Source organism: Helicoverpa zea, chromosome 22 (genome assembly GCF_022581195.2).
Source record: "Helicoverpa zea isolate HzStark_Cry1AcR chromosome 22, ilHelZeax1.1, whole genome shotgun sequence".
Taxonomy (NCBI): domain Eukaryota; kingdom Metazoa; phylum Arthropoda; class Insecta; order Lepidoptera; family Noctuidae; genus Helicoverpa; species Helicoverpa zea.
Window position 1 is genome coordinate 2804864 of NC_061473.1, and position 21498 is coordinate 2826361.

Below are 21498 nucleotides of genomic sequence, written 5' to 3' on the forward strand. Positions count from 1 at the left end.
GACTAAAACAGAAATACAGAAGGTCTATAAGCTACAAGCATAGCTGCATTTATACATTCAAAAAGAAAACAAAAGTCAATACAATTCTTAAATTGTTTGTGTTTAAAATAATGTAAGGCACTGAACAAAACATTATTGAAATATGAAAACTTTTAGAATATTGCAAATTCTGCAATAACTATGATCATGGTTAACTGACTACTAAGCCTTCTGCCAATAAACTTAGAAGTCAATATCAATACTGCAGGTTCAACGACCCGTTTGACGTCGAAACGATTCGATGACCAACTGAATGCAACTGTGACGGAATGGGACCAAACGGCCTTATTTCAGACAATCAGCTATTAATAATGGGAACTAATCGGTAATGCGAAGCGACCATACAATCGTGTTCATTAGGAAGGAGCGGAAAATGTTGCTGAAGAAAGAGTTAGTCATTGTAGTTTTGCAAAGGAAAAAACATGCAATGCAACCTTCTTCTTCGAAATTGATGAAGATACTTTGATAGTCAAGAAAGAAATAAAAACAAATAATTATGATGCTGACGAGTGTAAAAAGCAGGAATCTCATGCATAAATCGGCACTAATATAAGATTAAAAATTCAATATCATGCACGTCATTTTATACCGTAAGACAATGGATGCCATAAACCCATTCCAATAGTTCAAACATCAAACAACGAATAGAAGCAACAAACATGGGAATAAAAAATATTGTTTTTGTAAACGTAGCTGTGAATAAAAGAAAACTTTTTTGTGTACGTGACAAAATTCGCGACGGTCACCATTGTGTGGCTGTGAATGGGAGTCCATGAGCATTTAAATTCACGATCTATCATAACAACAATAATATCGGTTTGTTGTGAAAATATGGCCAATAGGGCTGTTGAAACTAAAACAGATGATGTTTATCTAAGGAATAATGAAGAGAATACCAACGACTCTACGCATGGTGACTGCCGACATTTTATGAGATTACTAAATATACATGTCGCAAAACATGATTGCCATAGCAAATTGAAAGCACCATTTTAGTAGAATTTCAGACAGCATTCCAAAAAAGGCAATTGACATTTTCACTAATAACCATATAAGGTTTAATTAGAGATTTAAGTCTAGCCAGGTAAATAACTATGATTGGCGTTTTCCTAGAACCTAGGAATTTGTAGGAGTTGATAACCATATAAAAACAAGTAACATGCCAGCAGTTGGTTTGTGCATTCACAGTGCCAATTATGTGTGAAGACAAGATGTTAATTTATTTCTTCCTCACAAAAAATGTTGCGACGCCTATTGCGTGAGAATAGTAAATAAGTGATGGACACATTGAGATTTCTTTACGTGATGCTATGATCAAAGCAAACAGTATGAAGATACAACACAGTAGCTTAATTTGGATATCGAACATTTTATAAAAAAAATAATATTTAGTTTAGTTTAGAGACTTGGATTGATTCTTTCAATCTATGAATCTTCTAACGACTGCAGTCTTAAGTCGATCAAATGCCACTAATATTGCAAGTAATGATGGCAAGTCAGGTTCCCATGAACGAAATGAGATGCCAGCACCGCCTCATGACCTTGTGCATCATATTGAACGTGATGGAACAAGTTTTATACATTAACCTGACCTTGCGTGACATGCTCCATATTTCGTACCACATGGAGAGAATAATTATACTCCAAGAATGTTTAATAAGAAATATTGGAACAAGTATAATTTTTACCAAGTAATTTGATGAGTCTGTGATATCTTAGGTTTATTTCTTTGCTTCAAATAACTGCTCGGGCGTAGTTAGTAACTGAGGTAGTTTGAACTCGACAACCTCAAGGGAAACTTTGAATTTATAGGAAGATGGTATCGAAGGGTGAGATAAGAACTTTGATAGTAATTAAGGGTCACGTTAAGTTAGTGAGGGACTTGACGGTGTTGAAAATATTGTTAACAGTAGAGGTGAAAGAATTAGTGATTCAAAACCAATGCATATAAAATGCATCAATGTAAAACAAGTAGCAAAGTAAAAATTAGTAAAGTCAAGAAAGTACAATCAACGTGTTCATTGGCTTGGCCCACGGGAATCAGTCCATGAAAGCACAGCTATGCATGTTGGTACAACTTTCGCTCATGCTAATCGTACGTGTAAACACTGTACTAGAGATATTGATTGGAATAATCCAACCTAATTAGAATTTTACAATCTAATTAATGCTCTAGGCAAGGTAAATAAGGATCAAAGTAAAATTAGCAAAATCCAGAATGACATAGCTGCAAATCGTTAATAAGTAAAAGAAACAAAAATTCGTAACTCATTGCTCTCTCAAGATCAATGTAATGCTTAAGTTACATAAACAACGGTAACCAAAATTGTATCTTTATCTACCTCTCTCAATTGCCAAACGATTTCTAACTTTATTGCTCTCAAATTAAGGACTGGTATAAAACCGTTGGATTGTACGGTTAAGTTTGTAAGGCGTGGGCGGTTGGCCGAGGCTGTGGAATCCATGATGTCATACAGACGGTGTCAGGGTCTTTACTTAGTGTACACTTATTTTAATAGCTAGTCGTATACTTAATGGATTTGTGTTTAAGTCGGAAGCATTTAAGTGTGATTAAATTCAATTCTAAAAGGTGTAAGATTTATTCCAATGATGACAGAAAAAGAAACTGTATTTCATGTTGTGTCAGGAGAAAGCAGTATCAATAAAACAAGTCTATAAACAGGAGGCCTAGAACAAGTCTTTTTCTGACTCCAAAAAGTGCTGAGGAAGATAGTCAAAGCCGTTGCAAAATCTACTACTTAACTGTTACTATCAAGTCTTGAATGTAGAACATCGAACTACACAAAGCATCTTATAAGATAGGTCCATGATAGAAATGGTAAAAATAACATCAGTAACCAAAACAAAGTAGTCATTCCAAAAATTGGAGAAATAAAAATGGTCCATATCTACATAGAAGGAACAGTTAAAATAAGTAGCATCTACGAAATACAAAATGTTTCAACTCTCCCAAATTAAAATGAAAATCAATTCAACCGTCCCACTTTCCAGCTACGTACTCGAACATATCATCATCGCAAATTGATTCCACAGCTTTTACTATAAAATTCAATAACGCGGCATAATGTACGTAAGTTATGTAAATGGCTTGTAAGATCTTGCAAAGCTGTTTACACGTATGATTACTTACAATAAGTGAGAGTTTATTTATCGACTCTTTACGGTGTATTTTATGTGGGGTTGTTTTGTTTCAACTGTAGCCTTTGCTTCTTTGGGAAGACGGATGATTTAAAACTTGTCTGTGGATGATATGATTGGTTCTGATGGGGTGATTTCCTTAATGACATTAACATTATAAGTAAGGAGTGCATCATATCATTCATTGGGACTTCAATAAATTTGAGTTTCCTAGCTACCAATGAGGTTATTAGCACTGTCTAAGCAACAATAAAAATTATAGCAAGATGTATTCCAATAAATCACAGTGATGAGTAACCTCAAGTTCGAAGGAATACCATCCTTTGTTCTGAATTTAGCAGTCATGTTACTTCTGATGGTATCAGTATTCAAAACGTAGTGTTGGAGAAACGATGATTTCATGGTCGAAAAAAGTGGTGAAGATGACCTAAGCGAAACGAGAATCGAGAAACGTGAAAAAAACTAAGGATTCGCGTGGAATATTTAGTACGACATCCTTGATTCTGCATTAGTTTATTTGGGATATAAAGATTTACAAGTTTTGTTATTTCATACTATTGCAAGTAGAATAGGGTCATATGAATCAAAAGCTTTACTTGACTCGTTAAATACTTGGCATTTAATAACTGACAATCAAATTTTAACAGCAATACCAATAGAATTATAATTTGCAAAAAATATTGTAACTTTAGCGTGTTTTGCGTTTCCTACTTCTTAGAAGTAAATAACGTTATTTATTATATCAATCAAATTCAATGTTTTAAAATCTAAATCAATTTATTTGTCAATGTTAAGGAGGATCAATTTCCTGTCTACACTAAAAATATCAGGATTTAAAACTTCATTAATTGGTCTGCAGGATACATTAAATAATTTAGATCAATTTACTGTATCAATTTAAAGAACAGTTACCTTTTTTTTCAATTACCTAATCAGCTTTACGTGGATGACAATTTATTCAACCATTAATTAAAAGCTTTCAAAAACATTAATGTTGTATCTAATTTAACTATCGCTATAACATCGATTAACAACTCTCTCGATAGAATCATGATCCGTACATCAATTAATTCGTGTAAAACAAGTACCGTGAGTATCAGCTACAATATTAATGATATTCGTAATTAGAGCTGTATCTTAATCCATATCGATGACTGTAACGGCCATTCCCTATATTTTATCTATCGATTACCAGTGATAGGAATTTGACATTATTTGTACGGGGCAAATATCAAAAGCCCTATCTCTAGTAAGCTAATCAATCGATAGATAGAATATTGGGAACGGACGTAAGTGTATCAAGAGCAGCCTCTATTGGACGTCTAAACTTAATGAAACTGTACGGTCACGGTCTATGAAATAACCAAGATACATTTGCGGCTCCCGAAATATCTTTCTTAGATATTTCTGAAGAAAAAACTCGGAAAGTAGTAGTGAATGTGACGGTAAAGTTAACTTTGTCAGCGGTCTGCGGTTTGCTTACAAAAATGAATAGCGCAAATGGTCTTTCTGTGAATTATGGGAAGGAGTTTTTATTTTATGATTTACTGATAGTAGAAGAATTTAGAATAGTGTTTAACTGTTTAACGTTAACATTTTTTGCTTTAAACTAAAGCATCTTCAACAAAGATATGAAAATCGTTCAGACTGTTTCGCTTGTTTTTACAAAACTAGTGTGATTGTGATCTTCATTCAAAACCAAAATTTATCACGACGCAAAGTTATTTGCAAAAATACGCAAATATTTACATCCTCAAAATTTTGGTCTTCCGCCCGCCAAAATATATTTAACCAGAACCAAAATCGCTTTGGAAGTTTTGCCTCTTTCTTGAAACCGAGGTCTATTTATTTCCACATTTTAAATTCATGACACAAAAACGTCTGGTCGAATTTCTGAGAACAGAATTATCGCAATACAACGTACCAAAAAAGGTTGGTCGCCCAGAAATCCTATCACACTATTTAGAACGGTATTTGGGGCTTTAGTGCCTCCAATCTCGTCGGTAAAATATCATCAGCTATTTCAATTTGTTCTGAAGATTTTCTTGCTATGATTAAGTCGGTTAAAGATCGCTTTGAACTGTACAATTTTTGGTACAAAATATTAATTTCAATCTTCAACTATAAAATCTATATACACCAAAACATCGCACTCTCTTCATTGTGTCAACTTAAAATTTCTTATCAAAGACATGTGCGAAAACTTCACTCAAATTGTTCAAACTGTTACAAACATACTTTTTATTTCCCACGTCCGATAAAATCTCAACCTCAACCAGACCACCAAAATATGAAGACAAAGAAAGTGAATGCAACCAACAGATATGCAGACTCGTCAAATTTATATTTGGGTATGATTGATCCGATCGAATTTATTTCGGTTCAGCATTGAACTTCAACTCAAGTATTGAGGGCAACGAACCTATTGAATTGTTTTCATCCATCAATTACGCTATGGGCAGCATTGAATAAAGGTTTCAATAGATGCAGAACTAATTTTAGTGTATTTTTTATAAGAGTAACTGTCAATATTGGAAGACGTAAGTAAACGATACCGCTAAAACAGTTAAATGTAAATTGGAACACTTACAACTTGGAATAGGTTGACTGTCGTGCCTCAGACATGTATGCTAGCTTAGACTGAGAAGCAATTAACGCAAGCCTGACTTAAATTACTCAATGTTCCCGTAGGTGAGAAATTGATTGGCAAGTGGTAGAACAGGCTGTCTTTCTCGTATGCACTTTAGCAATATGTAGTAACTGTTCCACCTACGCAAGTACCAGGAGTGCATAATCAACAAGATGTCAGAGCTAACCAGTATAGGGGACTTCGTGACACGCGCTAAGAGCTTGTCTAGACGAAGGCGTTGAGTTAATCAACTTATCGGGAAGAGATACACTTGATGAAACGTGTGAACAATTTAGATTGGGAATTAATTAAATGCAAAATACTGTTATTGCACTGGTTTTATCAGAAAAGCTAGGAAAATACATCCTAGTTACATGTGTATAAGGTAAAGATTACAGGATTCTTTAGGTTACATATCGTTTCCTAAGAAGCTCAATTCAACATAGGCTTTTGCCTCAGGTTGCCTTACCCTCGATATACTGTTATCCAGCAGTGAATAATTAATCCACTGAATGCCTGATTTGATTTTCCTCATCAAGCATAAAAGGAAATATTAACCACATCTGAATCTAGACCACCCTTTTTCGTAAAGTAAAGCAATTTATTAGAACCAGTTAGGTGACAGGTTTAAGTAAATAATAGACTTCAGATACACCTCTAACATCGTTAAGACATGACGAACAAACAAACTTTCTTAAGAACGCTACAATTCCGTTAGTACCAGGGCACCATAATCAACTAGGCTGCTCCAAATAAATATCAGTGGCGTGGATTTGGTTCGTGAGGCGCGCTCGTGATCGACCGATAAGTATCTGCCCACGAATAGAACGTCACTACTACAGAGGAAATACTTAGTAGCGGGAGTGACATGCGAACTGAAAGTTAATAGAAATTATAATATCAAACACGAAAACGATCCATCTAAAATAATGAAGGAGTAAGGTCCCGTTCACATGGGTATCCATTTTCAAAAGAAGAAGTAAACAAAACAGAATGAACCTCTGTTAGGTTATGAGAAACTGTTATGTCCAGAATTTGATATATCCCTCAAGGTATCCCTCCCGTTATTTTGCAATTACAATAAAGCTATGTTGCATTTCGTATCTGACAGTTTTAACTGCCTTAGCCAGTTCATTATCCTTGATGAAATTACCATAATTATGTTTGTCCATACCTTCATTAATCTTTGACATTAGTGTCACTTGAGTTACTATATCAAGTACGTCTAAGTACTTCGAACTGCAACTAAAAATTACCATCCACGCAAAATGTGGCAATATCCTTTGGGGCCAAGGTTTGCCTAGACTCAAAAACTTCTAGGCGTGCCAAACGTGACCGTTTTAGATAAGTTCACACTGACCTCTGTTTGTACTTTAAATGTACCGACAGTTACTATAAATTGTTTAAAGGGTAATAAAATGCTTTATAGAAATAATGTAGAGACTTAAAGTTGGCTTGATGACCTTACTGAAGATGAATTGTTAACAATGGAAACTGAGAGATTGATTTTAAAGTAGAAGGATGAAAGTAAAACTTTCATAACTTGCTCTTGTGCCATGGTAACATCAGCAAATAAACATTTCAAATAATCCTTAAGAAAATTTTCAGACTCCAAAAAATTAACATTCAAATCAAGGTGCTCTCTTTTCCCCTAAACTAGAAATTAAGAATCCTAAAGAACCCAAACAGTATTGTATCAAAGATCTAATGGTTTTCCTTCTTCACACGCCACTTATGGTAATGGGTTTACAGACCATAAACTGTTGTACACACAGCCTAACGATGCGAAAATAGTCGACTAGGCATCAGGTACAAAGGATTGTTCTGCTTTTAATTAAAGTTCAGAATAAATTAGAATATTAATTGAAGTTTGATGGTGAAGATGAAGATAATTAAACCATTTCACGCATTAACTAAACAGATCACAAAAATCAAACACAAAATATAGAAAATATTGCAATTGACTCAAAATCATTGCAGCCATAAAACATTGACGATACAAAAGAAATATAACCGAAAACAATCTTCATCAAAATAATAAACGACAGAACATTTGAAATCGCACCTAAAACAATTGACCAATTACTTGACACGTCTGTGAAAGACCGTCCCCGGCAGACGGCTGATTGTCGGCCGATATACTGGGAACCCTCCATTGTACCGGCTGAAGAATCGGCCGATTGTTAGCCTTATCTAAGTGCGTGTATTAAATGCTGTGAGCTGCAGTTTAAGTTTTAAATGATGGTTTGGTTACATCTTGATGAAAGGTATGTTATAGGTAGGCTTTCGCATTTCTATTGTGCCGTAATTTTCTGTACGTGACATATTCTGGAGATAAAATTATAAATCTGAGCATATGGAAAGTTATTTAAATCTTGCAGGATTTGAACATGGCAAAAAGTTACTGCAAGTGATAAAATAAAACATTGATCAAAACATGGCGATTAACCTTGCGATAGAAAAACTAAAGGATATCTGAATTCAAAACAACAAAAACTATGCATTAATTACCTAGCGGCAAACCATTTAAGTCAGAATCAAGTTATTGACGACTGTATAAACAATATTGAGATCAGTCCATAAAATGGCACATAAAACAAAACACTACATATAATCGACAGTACTGACGGCTGAGATCATATCTAAGTTGACATCATACCCATATATGGAAAACAGTACAATCGTATGAACAAAAACTTAAAAGAAATACATGTAGGAGTTAACATATTAATAGCTATGATAAATGGATATGAAGATTTTGCTGTAAAAACAATGGTAGGTTTAATTGTAAGGTATGAAGATTCAATCTGGGAAATGAATGTCTCTCGTGCACATTCAAGATAATAAAGAGATTTAGTATCCAATTTGAAGCTTGGAACTTGAGAATATTTTCCGCTCGCGGCTATTCACACGCAATAAAAAAATCTTCAGTGTTGTGGAAACTGAAGAAATAGTATGTCTTTTAAATTAATTTGCAGCCGATCAGCACACAGGTGATAGTATAAACTTTGTAGTAAAAAGTATTGCAGTCTTTAAAGTTATTGTTATGTCCATTAATTTGGACAAGAACGGGTTCTGTTGCAGCTGCTTGCATTCATCAATTGCTTCCAGAAACCTGTTAATTTTCACATCTTTCTTGTAATTGCCATTTTTATATGAAGCCTTTATTTGGAACTATAATAAGAACTGCATAGTTCATACAGTACAAATATTCAATATTCACTTGGATTCTGTCCAAACGAAATGGGGATTTTGACCTATTTACATTCAAATAGCAAAATTATTATGCAAAACCTCACGTTCATAACAATTCAAATATAACATATAAAGAAAACATTTATTTGATTTAAAATGATGAAAAATTTGGATCGCCAAATATGACAATAAATTGGAATCATAAAACTTGTTCGAACGACAAAGACATTCTAAAATACAGTTAGCATGAGATCATATGGACCTGAATCTCACCAGACAATACTATATAAGGATTTCAAGTCAACAGCATTAACTGTTCATATGCTCACATGTCGAGATTTACTCTCTGAAGATTAACAGGCTCTTGAAGACCTTTGAAATGAGGATAAAGATACAACTAAAGAAGAATAAAATAACTGCAGCGGATATAGGTTGTTAAGTGCAACGTAGTCCATCAAAGACATATGGAGGTCATATTTAATGGATCTGCATAAATGCTCTTTTTTACCTATAAAGCATAATTTGAATAGCATGTTTTTATAGATCATCAATATTGAGAGCACTAATTAGAATTTATTTTTCAATATGCTTAATAAAATTGAAATTCAATTGCCAACTATGAATTGAGGGAACGTTGCATCTGACCACAATATTTTTAAAGTAGAACACAGCAAAATAAGAGATCATATACTTCCAAGTTATGTAAATATTATCATTATAACAGTAGTGAACTTAATTGAGATCTCAAAAATTCAGAAAGTTTTTATCTTAATCATTATACATTCATAGATTTACTGCTTTAAACTCAAAACTGTTCTATTTAATTAAATAAAATACTAGAACTACCTAATCTAAATCCTACGAATAATAATAAAAACAAGTTATGTGACAATATAAATAAAGTTACTGAGATCATTAACGAGATTAAAACGGAAAACAAAATTAACGGTGCACCAATAAATATAACTAGTGATGTCATGGCAACGGAAATTGTACTAGCTAGGCTAGAATTTGCATATTTTGCGAATATTTCAAACAGTATAAAACTAAGGTAGTAAGAAATTTTCAAAGTAGTACTGCTAACAACATGTCAAGAATAAATAAAATACATTGATAGATAGTTTAGGAACAGGACAGCCAAATCTTACTTAGGAGACATTTATAAACAGAACGATTTAGTTCGATTTGAACTATTATTTCTTCTACATCTCTTTTGTGTCAATGAATTTGTTCAACTGCAATAAAATTTACATAAATACCTATATCACTCTTATTCAAAGCAAGACAACCATATTCTTAGATCTTTTTAAAAGTTACTAAATATTAATTGCCTTCCTTAACGCCAGCATTAGCTATAACCTTCTTATCATTATCAAATCAAGTATCACCTGCACTTCTGTTCACACATTTCACAAGTACTTCATATGACTCAAACGACATGATAGCTGCAATTTCTCAGAACCTGCAAACTGGTAGCATTTAATCGCTACTCCAAGATATAAAGTCGCAAAAATGTGGCGAACGTGCAGAATGCTTTGATCAAAGATTAGGTTTTTGAGCACAGTTACAGACTACTGTTGGTCTTGTTAAAATGTTTTGACGGAGCAATGATATAGTTAACGTGGGAATTGTAGACATAGCCAAGATATTATAGATGTCGGGTAAAATTATTTTGAACTTTGAAGTATGTATAGTGACTGTACTTCTATATCAAGGAGTTCTATATCGCATTCTCTCTTATATGAAGGAGAAAAGCTCCTACTCTGGAAAAAAGCCACTTCCGAGAGACACCAAGAACTATTTCCTTAACCTCTACCTCAACCACGTCAGTCATAGTACCCCTAACTTAAATTGCATCTGTAAACCATAGAATACTCTCTTCATATAACCACAAAATTAATCACAAACAAGTCCAAACATCTAAATTTAAATCCGCATTCACACGGCTATAGTGTCGCATATTTATCGCGTTCTCACTTTCCCAATTAGTGTGAGGCAGCCCTTTGCTTTCTAGCGGCGCCGGCGCAGCGGGGTTATTAGCGCGGAACCACCACTTTCGATGTTACGTGTTACTCTGTCCTAGGATTAGGTTCAGATTACCCATGTTATATGAAACGTGGGTTTTACGACTGGACGTATGTATGGAAAGTTGCTGTCGTCATATTTGGTTATGTTACTCGAAAGGAGCTTAAACAGCTCCTCTAATGATTTCATTACTCTTGGATTATGTTCAGTGCAGCATTGAGCACATAAAAGTATTTACCAAATAAAGGAACAGTCCAGGAGCTTATTGGTAAAGGTATAGAAAGACTTAAGAAGTCCACTAAACAACGAAGAACAAAGTTAAGTATAATTAGACCTCCCATCATCAAATTCCATAAAACACACAGCGACAGAATGTCATCGTCCACCGCACCCCTCTAACTTGAAGCCCGTCCATACGGCACGCCGTCAAGTTCACGTTAACGCTTCGCCGCGCATGCGCGTGTCATGTGCGCGGGCGCAGCGCACCTGTACGTGCTTCCTGTCCGCCATCTTGCGCCGGTTATATGCCGCGAACCCTAGTGTTGAATGTCCGCGAAATAAAATTGCTAGAAGTTTAGCATCATCCAAAGAGATTTTATTGGTTATATGCCTATATGTCTTATTTTAGCTTGAGAGCAATTATCAGGAAGGTATCTTAGATGCTACGTGATGATACTGGAAGGCTTATACAGGAGCATATTTTGGTATTTATTATTACGGTTAGCTTCCGGATACTTCGTCATATATTCACAGTCTGTTGTTCGTTAGGAATAGGGGGGCCTATGGAAATCCCTATGGAAATGCTGGCCTGATATTTCTCGCCTATTGATGGGGGACAGGCTTTAATTTTACGAAGCCTTATAACGACGATCTCGAATACTCGCTTTTGACATCTACACAGCTGTTTTGAGGTTTCTTCAACTATGTTTTATGTATCTTTCAATATAGGACTTTGTAGGAACGAATATGTATCTGAAATCCACGACTAAATTCATACGTCATGTTGTTAGGCGGCATCTCATACTTCGTGTAATGCTTGTATTATATAGCCAACTTCTGCATTTCGATACAAAGTTAACACTATGCAACTTATAACAGAGTTTACTTTACAATTAACAAAATTAGAAAAATATTCGGCCAAACGCCCGCATAACGTCAAAGACCTGAAAGTCACAGTAGGCAGAATTAATATTATATAACCCGTACGTTATGGTCGAGATACGGCGAGCGAGCAAGTCACCGTTAACCCTGCAGCTACCGTTTACGACACGGGTTAATATACAGTTCAAGAAATACCACAATTAATTGTAAAGTTTAAGACTGGGCAGCCATCTTGGATTTTTTGCGAACCGCCGTGTGTGGCAGAACTGGCGATTGGAATTTAATCGCGTGTTTTTTAAAGTAGGAATTACGGCAAAATATTTTTAACATGAATTGGGTATTACGAACATAACAATACATATTATAAACAAAACCGATTTCCTTACAGTCTAGTTTTCATATAAACATCGATGCATCAAGCATACCGGATTTCTAAATGATCAACAAGACCCTTGGCATCCAACTGTACATCTTCGATGAATACTTAATTTCTACCCTTAATATCAGTTTTAACCCTATCCAGGCTATTCTGAACTCACAAAGACGGATGTTACTTCCATCCAAAAACCAGTAAAGTAATAAAAATCCTCATTGTTACTCAAACCCTATGCTACATCGTTTCGACAGCACGGTCAGCGAGGCGTAACCGCGTGCGGTGCGCCCGCGCCGTTCGTCGCGAAACTATGACTAATCTTAGAAATCTCTGCAGCAGACGACTCACGCTTCTGTGATTAGTATATTCATTGGTTATTAGCTGGACTGAGCTATTAGCTGATCATTGGCTGGACATTGCTGGACAATTACAATATCATCATCTTCTTAAGAGCCTTTTCTCAACTATGTTGGGGTCGGCTTGAAGTGTAAACTCGATGCAGCTGAGTGCCAGTGTTCTACAAGGAGCGACTGTTATACAAATATTTTGGTTAAATTAACTTCAGTACTTAGAAACCCAAAATAATACGGCTTCAGGAACTATTTAAGAGTGTCTAAGCTAATTCATAATTTTGAAAGATAAGTTGTTTTTTTGCCCTCAAAATGAACGCCAAGCGATGGTTGCAATAAGTACCTACGTAAAAATTTCAAACTACAGCCGCATTAAACAGCTAGTATACATTTAACTAAACAAATTATAATGAGGCACGTGTGAACTATGGATAGTAAGAAGTAATACCTAAACACGTGTTTGGTACCTGAGTCTAATCTGCAGTCACGAACAAGTTATCTTATTGTCTTACGTATTGTTATAAAGCTGGACAAGGATTTTGTGCTGCATCATTTGAGTAAGATCGAACAAACAATAAATATTTGGAAGTAGAATTAAAACATATTCATAGCTGTTTTCAGCTTCCCTTCCTAAGGAATCCTCCCTTCCTAACATCCTGCAGCCGTATAAAAAACTCCTGTATGGTATTCTATGTCAACCTATTTACGTCAATATGGTACCACCCCGCCGTTCGTGAAAGACTAACAAGCAAACCAACTAGTTTTTGCATTAACAATACTAGGAATGCTAGAAACAATAAGGGATTTAATAAAGCAATACAGCTGGTAAAACCCTTAATAGTTCGTTCATCCATAACAAGATTTTTACATGAATTTATAGGCTAACCGAAGAAAGTAAAATACGCCTCTAAGCAAATTACATTAGGTTGCACAAAAAACGGTCATCACATTGGCGTCGCTCCGCTTAACTTTCTTCGTCGAAGAAGTAACAAAAACTCCTTCCTGATTATCATGGTAATCATGTATGCAAGTGTACAGCGTGGTACAAAAATAATTGCAATTTTTAAGTTTATATCAGCAGAAACCAAAAAGTGAAGTTAGGTTACTTTTATTTTGAGTCCCTGACAGTACACGGTGCACGGCGCAGTAACGTATATAATAGAAGGTAAACAATGATCATATTCACTATAACATTAAGTAGTATAGAGTACATAAAAACTAAGCATACTTATTATAAAAATAACAATACTGACAGTAACTCATGGAAAAAGAAGCTACAAACAGACATTCCTGAACCTAAAACAGCATCTAATATCAGTATGTATTGGACTACAGTCACTTAACTAATGCTAAACCATTAACAAAACGCGCCTAGCAACAAATGCATTACGGATCTCGCGTGAGACCACATCGGAGACGCTCGCGAGACAATCTTCACACACACCATTGTGCACCATTATCAGTTTTGTATTCAACTGTACAATCATGGGTACAGTCGACAAATGCGCTTGATTTTTAGACAAGATAATTGCGAGAAGGCGGCAATATTAATTAATTATTATTGCAGAATAAATTCCTATTATTATCAGATCATCAATGTATGTAAAAAATGTGGTGTGTATTCTCTCCTTGACTGTACAAACGGATGATGTCAATTTATAAATCAAGTTCCGATTCGATGATCCCACGTTCCCTCGGAACTAAAACCATTGAATAGTGAAATTGGTTGTCTGACCAGTTTTTATGCAAGGATGTGTAAAGCGGAAAGTCGAACACTCCCCTAAATTAACATGAATTATGTTAACTGGCTGTTTAAAGAGGAAAAGTATAAACAACACGCTGTACGAATGATGGGGAAGATAAAAAAATAGATAGAATTTAGAAGCCATAAGTAATATGGCAGTTTCAAAAACGAGGGGAAAAAGCTATGACTAAGCCCTTAAGAACCATGACATAATCTTTCACAATAAAACAGCAGACAAAAGGAAATCCTCAATAAATAACGCTGATAATTATCTAATTATCGTTTTTTCTTCCCTACAATCGTGAAGGCATCAGGCCGTGAGATCAGACACGCCACTGAAAGTGTACAATTTGCATGCCACTCTAATCAACTGTTTGGAAGATTAACTATTATTACTCTTAATCATCACAAAGAAGCTGATAATGAGGTAGAAGCAGCAGCTTGTCAGCAAATGGTTGGCAAAACTGATCCTGTAGAATTCAAACACACTAACGCTCAAATCACGGCACTAATATGTATGTACGAACTATATGATATATTGGGGCTCATGTAGGATAGGTAGGATCGATGGGATTCCGCCCAAAGACGAGCGATCAGAATTAATTGACTTCGATCGATTCGAAAATTGAGCGAGTCATCTAATAATGTACAAAGAGGGACTCAATTAGTACCATTAGCCATAAGGTACATTTGAGACCAGAGGACACGGTAATTACTGCTAAAATTGTCTACTTAAGAAACATTAAAATTTTCTTAAACAATGAACATGTTAATGACTTCTTATTTAACAATCTTGAACTGAGTGGACCTTTGGCCGACTGTGGAATATAAATAGGTGCTGTATTTACATCATAATTGCTTATAAATTGCTGTTGTTAAGTAAGATAATGCCGAACAATGTTATAGAACATTGAATCAAAGCGAAACTAAACTTAGAAATAAGGACATTTTGAGGCAAAGACAGGAAGTGTGTAAATAAGAGAAAGTAAATATGACACAGAATGACTTGAATGACAGCACTGATGTGTGAGTAATCGGCATCACAATAGCAAAAGAAGATAATATAGAAAACCATAACAAATGTATAAGAAAAACTAAATTACTGAAAAGAGAATCAAGATTACACAGTAGGTCACAAAAATTTCAGCACACTGCGCGAGTCTATTGAAAACAAATAACAATATTAAACTAACAATATTGGGCCTGTCCACATATCTTGCATGCATTCCGTTTCTGTCAGTTTAGCAATTTGAAAGACGCCATCATCTTTTACAACTTCAGGTTGTATATTGTTAAATAAAACTACAATATTAGTATGCTAATATGTACTTATGTAGCTTGAGGTTCTGTACGTCTCAAATTACACTTGATCTATCTGCTATTGGAACTTGGCATAATGATACCTCTTACTATTCATTCATCCTACCTCCTTTCTAAATTCAATAGCCACATCATTTCTCAATTCATCCTCAGCCCATCCACTCAGTGCACTTTATCCCCATTCCTTCACAATACTTTATCACTTGAGGCAATACGTTCCCTTCACATAAATACTTCCGAACCTGAACAATGTACGCAAGAGGTTGTTAATCTTCAACCCGACATCGCATTCTGCATGCATGTGATCATATACTGTCAAAAGTAGGTTACTGAAATACCAGAAACTAACATCCGAATACCATCTTTATTTCAAGAGGTATAAAGCTGGTATTTCCATGAGGGGTCGGCTCCATCGTGACATTACTGAGTTTATTTCAAGAGTTGAACTTTACAGTACAATTGACTTTATCAGATACTTTCTATCAGCTGCAAGAAGGGCTTTGGCACAGGTCGGACATCTAAACACAATACCATTGTTTGTTTCGCTTATTTGTTCGTTGATAGATAGAGCTAAATTAGAGGTTTGGATTCTTCACAAATTATAGAGATATATCACATTGTAGCTTTCAATAGTGGAGCAAATGAAACTAAAACAAAGCATATTTCTTAGTTATTAATGAGATCATTATCATGCACGATGAATGCAAACTTGTAAGCAATCAAATCCTTAATCTATTAAGATTGATAATGAAGGAAAAATATTTCTTAAATAGCTTACACATAAACTCACTCCTACGATGTGAAGCGAGCAAGCGATGAACTAACATCATGAGTCAATTTCAAAAATAATTAATCAATAAGAGGCTATTGCACAACTGAAAATCAAACATTGACCTTAGTCAAGAAGCTTTAACTCAAATGAAATATAAATATTCATGCGAATTTGATAATGATCAATCAATTTGTCAGTCTGGCAAGGATTTCTGCTTCGATGACTTCAGAGGGAGAATATGAAAGGATTTTTAAAGGATTGTATGGTCAGTGAACATCATTAAGATTTATGGGTGATAAGGTCTTAACACAGTAGAGCACGAAAAACTCACTACTGACACTAACACACAGAAGGCATTGGTTATCGAAAAGATGCTATGGATTTAAAAACATTCCATAGTCCCTATAACCTAGAATCTCAAAACTAAGGGTTAGTCGCTACAATAATTATTATGTACCTCTCGATATAAAGAGACTTTACCGCAACGATTAATATGCAATAAGCATAGTTGCCAAGCGCCGCCTCAGGTCGCCAAAGGCGTCTTCATAGTTTATCCATTTGGGTAGATAGCGAACTATTGTTGTTCATAAAATTATTACATAGTCTAAGCATCCACTTTGAATTGAACATACTATTGAAGAGTTGTTACAATGGTCAACCCTTTTGGTACTCAAGATATCGTTGGTAGAATCCAGCAAATCCTAGATTCGTCAACAAGTAAGGTAAACATCTTTGCAAGTAAGGAAAACCTCTGATAGCAAAAACACAAATTAACTCACAAACCGGATAATTAAATTACCTTCAACTACAAACAACACAGTTCGAAAAACATTTATGAATAAGTCCATAGCGAGCCAAAATCCTATGTAGTAAGGTTATCGATAAAATCGACGCTGACGTCACCCTGGCTGTATGGGTCACTCGTGCGCACTTCGTTATTGTCATTTGCATAGCAAAATGGACGACGATTAGCCTGCCCGAGCGCAGGTTACTCGACGATTTAGAATTACTCAACTGTATTATTCTTTATGAATTACTACTTCAATAAATCACGACCGATTTGAGGTAAGCATTTGATCAATTTGAGCATGTCCTTTGAGTAAGTATACGAGCGAAACTAACAGAGTTATGAAACAACAGGTCAAAACTATAAAAATAAAGATAAAGCCAGCGTAAATAGGTTATCTTGAAGCGCAAATTAATAAAATAGACAAACTCGTTTATTGATGTTGGTAAACAATACGAAGCCAATGCAGAAGTTAATGCAAAAGTTCAATAAGATGCGGCAAGATATGCCGTACAGATATTAACAGCCAGCCACATGAAAGTGACAGGGATGTCAAAAATGGAAGTCCTAAGCATGTTTGACATACATCTAAAGTCAACGGTTTAACCTACTCGACAACAAAGGCTTGCCATATGGCGAAACAGTCCTTACAAAATCACGATTGGAATGAAGCTCTCTCCTTTCAATTGAGAAGATTAATGTAACAAACGAACCAACACTTGGATTGCATTCAAGTGATTCTAAAGAGCATAATTAAACATTTGATGTTTTATTTTTGGCTTTGAATTTGAGAGTCAAAAGTGGTTTATTTAAATTAGGAGTAGCTCTTAGCCTTCTCTTAGAACAATCTGTTGTTAAGACTCTTGTTTGAGAGTTTAAAGAAGCTCATTAATATCTGTATCATGAAGAGCTTCTTATTTCCAGACAAGAAGAGCAATTTGTTTATTTGTAATCAAGTGTCTTATTTTGATATTATCATCAGCACTAATGATAACTTTCACAAAAACAATATCGCCGGTAATGAATACCTACAAAAGTGATATGAATCTATTTCAAAAATATCTAGGCTACGAATGTACATATATCTCCCAAAAAATCAGCCATTTGTAAACTGTCTTCAGTAATTACACTAACGGGTATCTTTTTTACTTTGTAATTTTATACTGAATTGAGACTATCAATTTGTCAGGCGCCATCATTTATGGTCTGTGATAGGATATTATTATCGCTCGAAACTAATTGTATGGTTTCAGTTCTCACAGCTGTATTAAGAAAGAAATGTCTAATATTAAGATTTGGAATACTGTTCTATCAATTAGTCTCGCTTTTTGTGATATTTTGAACATGAACTGTTCTCAATTTTGATTTATCTTCCATGACGGTTTAAACTATTAAATAAATACTACAGTACTCATCAGATACATACATACTAAGTACATATTCAAGCGAATAGATTTTGTGTCCTTCACATAAGCAAGATCACTAATTATACATTTACGTATTCAATTAATCATTAGCTCATAAGAACTGTATGACGTTACAACAAATACCTTGACTTTTCTAGGAAGCGATGACTCCATTTCCACGTGTCTGTAATGTTCAGCAGATCTGTGAACTGATCCTCCTCTTACGTCTTCTGCTGAAGCCTTCTCTTCACCTCGAGTCAAGGTGGTGACCTTCCTCACAATCCTCGTAGTGATCCTACGTTGACCACTAACATCGTCTTTCTTCGAGATTTTAGTCGACTCTAACGAAGAGCCTAGAACCTCGGTCGACATTCTTTTGTTCGTGTGAATCGCCTGCAACTCTGACATGCCTAAGCCACCGGCTGACGTTGGCACGGCTAGCGCGCTCTCTCCATCGTACTCGAAGTGAGTCTGATTCCCATCGTGTACGATTCTACCATTGTAGCTCTCCTCTCGGTAAGACCCAGATCGATAACTCGATGATCGCTCCATTCCTGGGTAGTTTCCATCGTACACTGTCTCATGTCTCGTCAGCCCCTCTCTCAAACTTCTGGGCACAGAAGCCAAGTTTAAACTTGTTGTGATGGGAGACCCAACAGGCGATGGAGAGGACTTCTTCAAGCTTGATTTCAGGGGTTTCGTGTCATCGCTTTCTAGCGTCCCCTGAACAAACAGACGCTTGCTGCTTCCGCCTTCTTTCACAAATCGATACATCGACATCTTCGCTCCGCTTAGGCCTTAAGGCCGTCGTAACACATAATACTGTTCTCTGCAATGGAGTTCCCTCTTATTACGGATTCGATACGCGTCGCGTTTACCTATTCATGTACCGGTGACAACTTATGGTGTGAATTCTTAAGACATTAAGGAAAGGTATGCTAAGCTATTCTTTTCTTGTAATCTTTTGTCCTAATGTATTGTATTACAGATCCAGTAACTAAAATGTCGTTCAAACGGTTAATATAATTTAACTGCTTTCTACAAAATGTTTCGTTTGATATAAAATTTTACGCGTCGAATATTTTATTACATTCTAGGTCGCTACGCAAATCAATATCGATGGTATTGAAAATTTTTGCACGGACGTTAGGAAAACTTTAATATATACGCAAGACAAAAAATCAAGAAAGTAAACTGATGGGTGTTGAAACTAAAAGTGGTTGTATGTTAAGTGAGCGACGGATTAGGCGCGAAGCCGGGCCATGTTTGGCACGCACGAACCACAAATATGGCGGGACCCTTCCGGCGGACGCAAGCAGGAAACTTAAGGACAAGATTTTAAATTTCAACGAGAATATCCGTACTTAAGAAACAGTTTCTATGTTAATTGATCGCTGAATAAACATCGTTTTAGTTCAATAAACTCGAAAGAAGAAACTAAAGGGTACTTGTTTGATAGACGATAAAATGATAAATCTAAATTCCATTCACAAATCGTGTTTTTAAACATAAAGTTTTATCCGAAATCTCTTTTATACTTAATCGAAGAAAGAATTTTAAAATGCTTAACAAAGATGAATATATCGAATGCAATACTGATTAAGAAAATGACATAACCACTATTAATTACATAAACGAAATAAAGAATGTCATTGCCAAAGTCAGAGCTAAACTTGACCCAAATGTTAAAGCAAACATTTTTACATAAGTTACTGACACTGGTTAAGTAACACGAACTCGTGAACTATTCATATATGTATTTTATACTAATAACGAAATATGTGAAACATCTACTCCATATTTAAATAATATTTTTTCAAATGTTGATACACAAGCATTATGAGTTCTAATTGAATCATTACAAAAAGATTTCCCTAAAACTGAAGCTAAAAATATATTACTTGAAGTGCTCAGAATCTCTGCTAGTCTTCTATTTCAATTACGTACACATCATCCCACAATTTTATCTCCACGTCCATCGGGATATTTCTTTGAATAAGATTTATAGAACGTCTGTAATGCACTCGACCAATTGCACCAATCAAATAATTGCTCTATTAAATAAATCGTGCTAAGTGCTTTTAGATTAAGATAAATAGACATTGAAAAATACTTCCAGGAACTATATGAATATGAAATAACGGATATGCAGTTAAAGGTCAGTGCTTTAGTCTTTCATGTAGGAAATGGTTATGAGCAAGCTTACTCATGCGCAATAACTCATGTAAAAACTGTTTCCTTAAAAATATATTTTCATAGTGGAAACTGGGAAAGGATCATAAAGTTACTGATAAATAAGATAACAATCGAAAGGAACATAACAATATGAAGAACGCTATTCTAAACTTAAAAACATGTCCCCATTTCAGATCTCTTAAACATGAGTTATAATAGAATCTAAATATTATTAATAAAGAAGAAACAGAAGCTAAACAATATTAGTAAACAGCTCTTTAGAAGCTTATTGAATAAACATAAATATAACAAGATGAACAATTTACTGTTAAACCAGAGGCTATTGACGGCAAAGACACGGAGTTTATAGTAAACTAAAGTCAGTAAATAAAATATTTGCGCGATGACCACACATTGTTGGCT

At 35.1% G+C, this 21498-nt stretch overlaps 1 protein-coding gene across 34 annotated transcripts in view; it reads right to left on the reverse strand.

Moving 5' to 3' along the window:
• Positions 1-21498, reverse strand: part of LOC124641568 (microtubule-actin cross-linking factor 1) — a 319179-nt gene that overhangs the window by 126908 nt on the left and 170773 nt on the right. For 29 of the 34 annotated variants that reach the window (XM_047179703.1, XM_047179702.1, XM_047179687.1 and 26 more), the window contains exon 2: positions 19045-19729. The exons of the other annotated variants lie outside the window; for them this stretch is intronic. In XM_047179703.1, the coding sequence (XP_047035659.1) occupies positions 19045-19680 (636 nt within the window). In that variant the 5' untranslated portion in view covers positions 19681-19729. The remainder of the gene's footprint in view (positions 1-19044; positions 19730-21498) is intronic. 34 annotated transcript variants of the gene reach the window in all.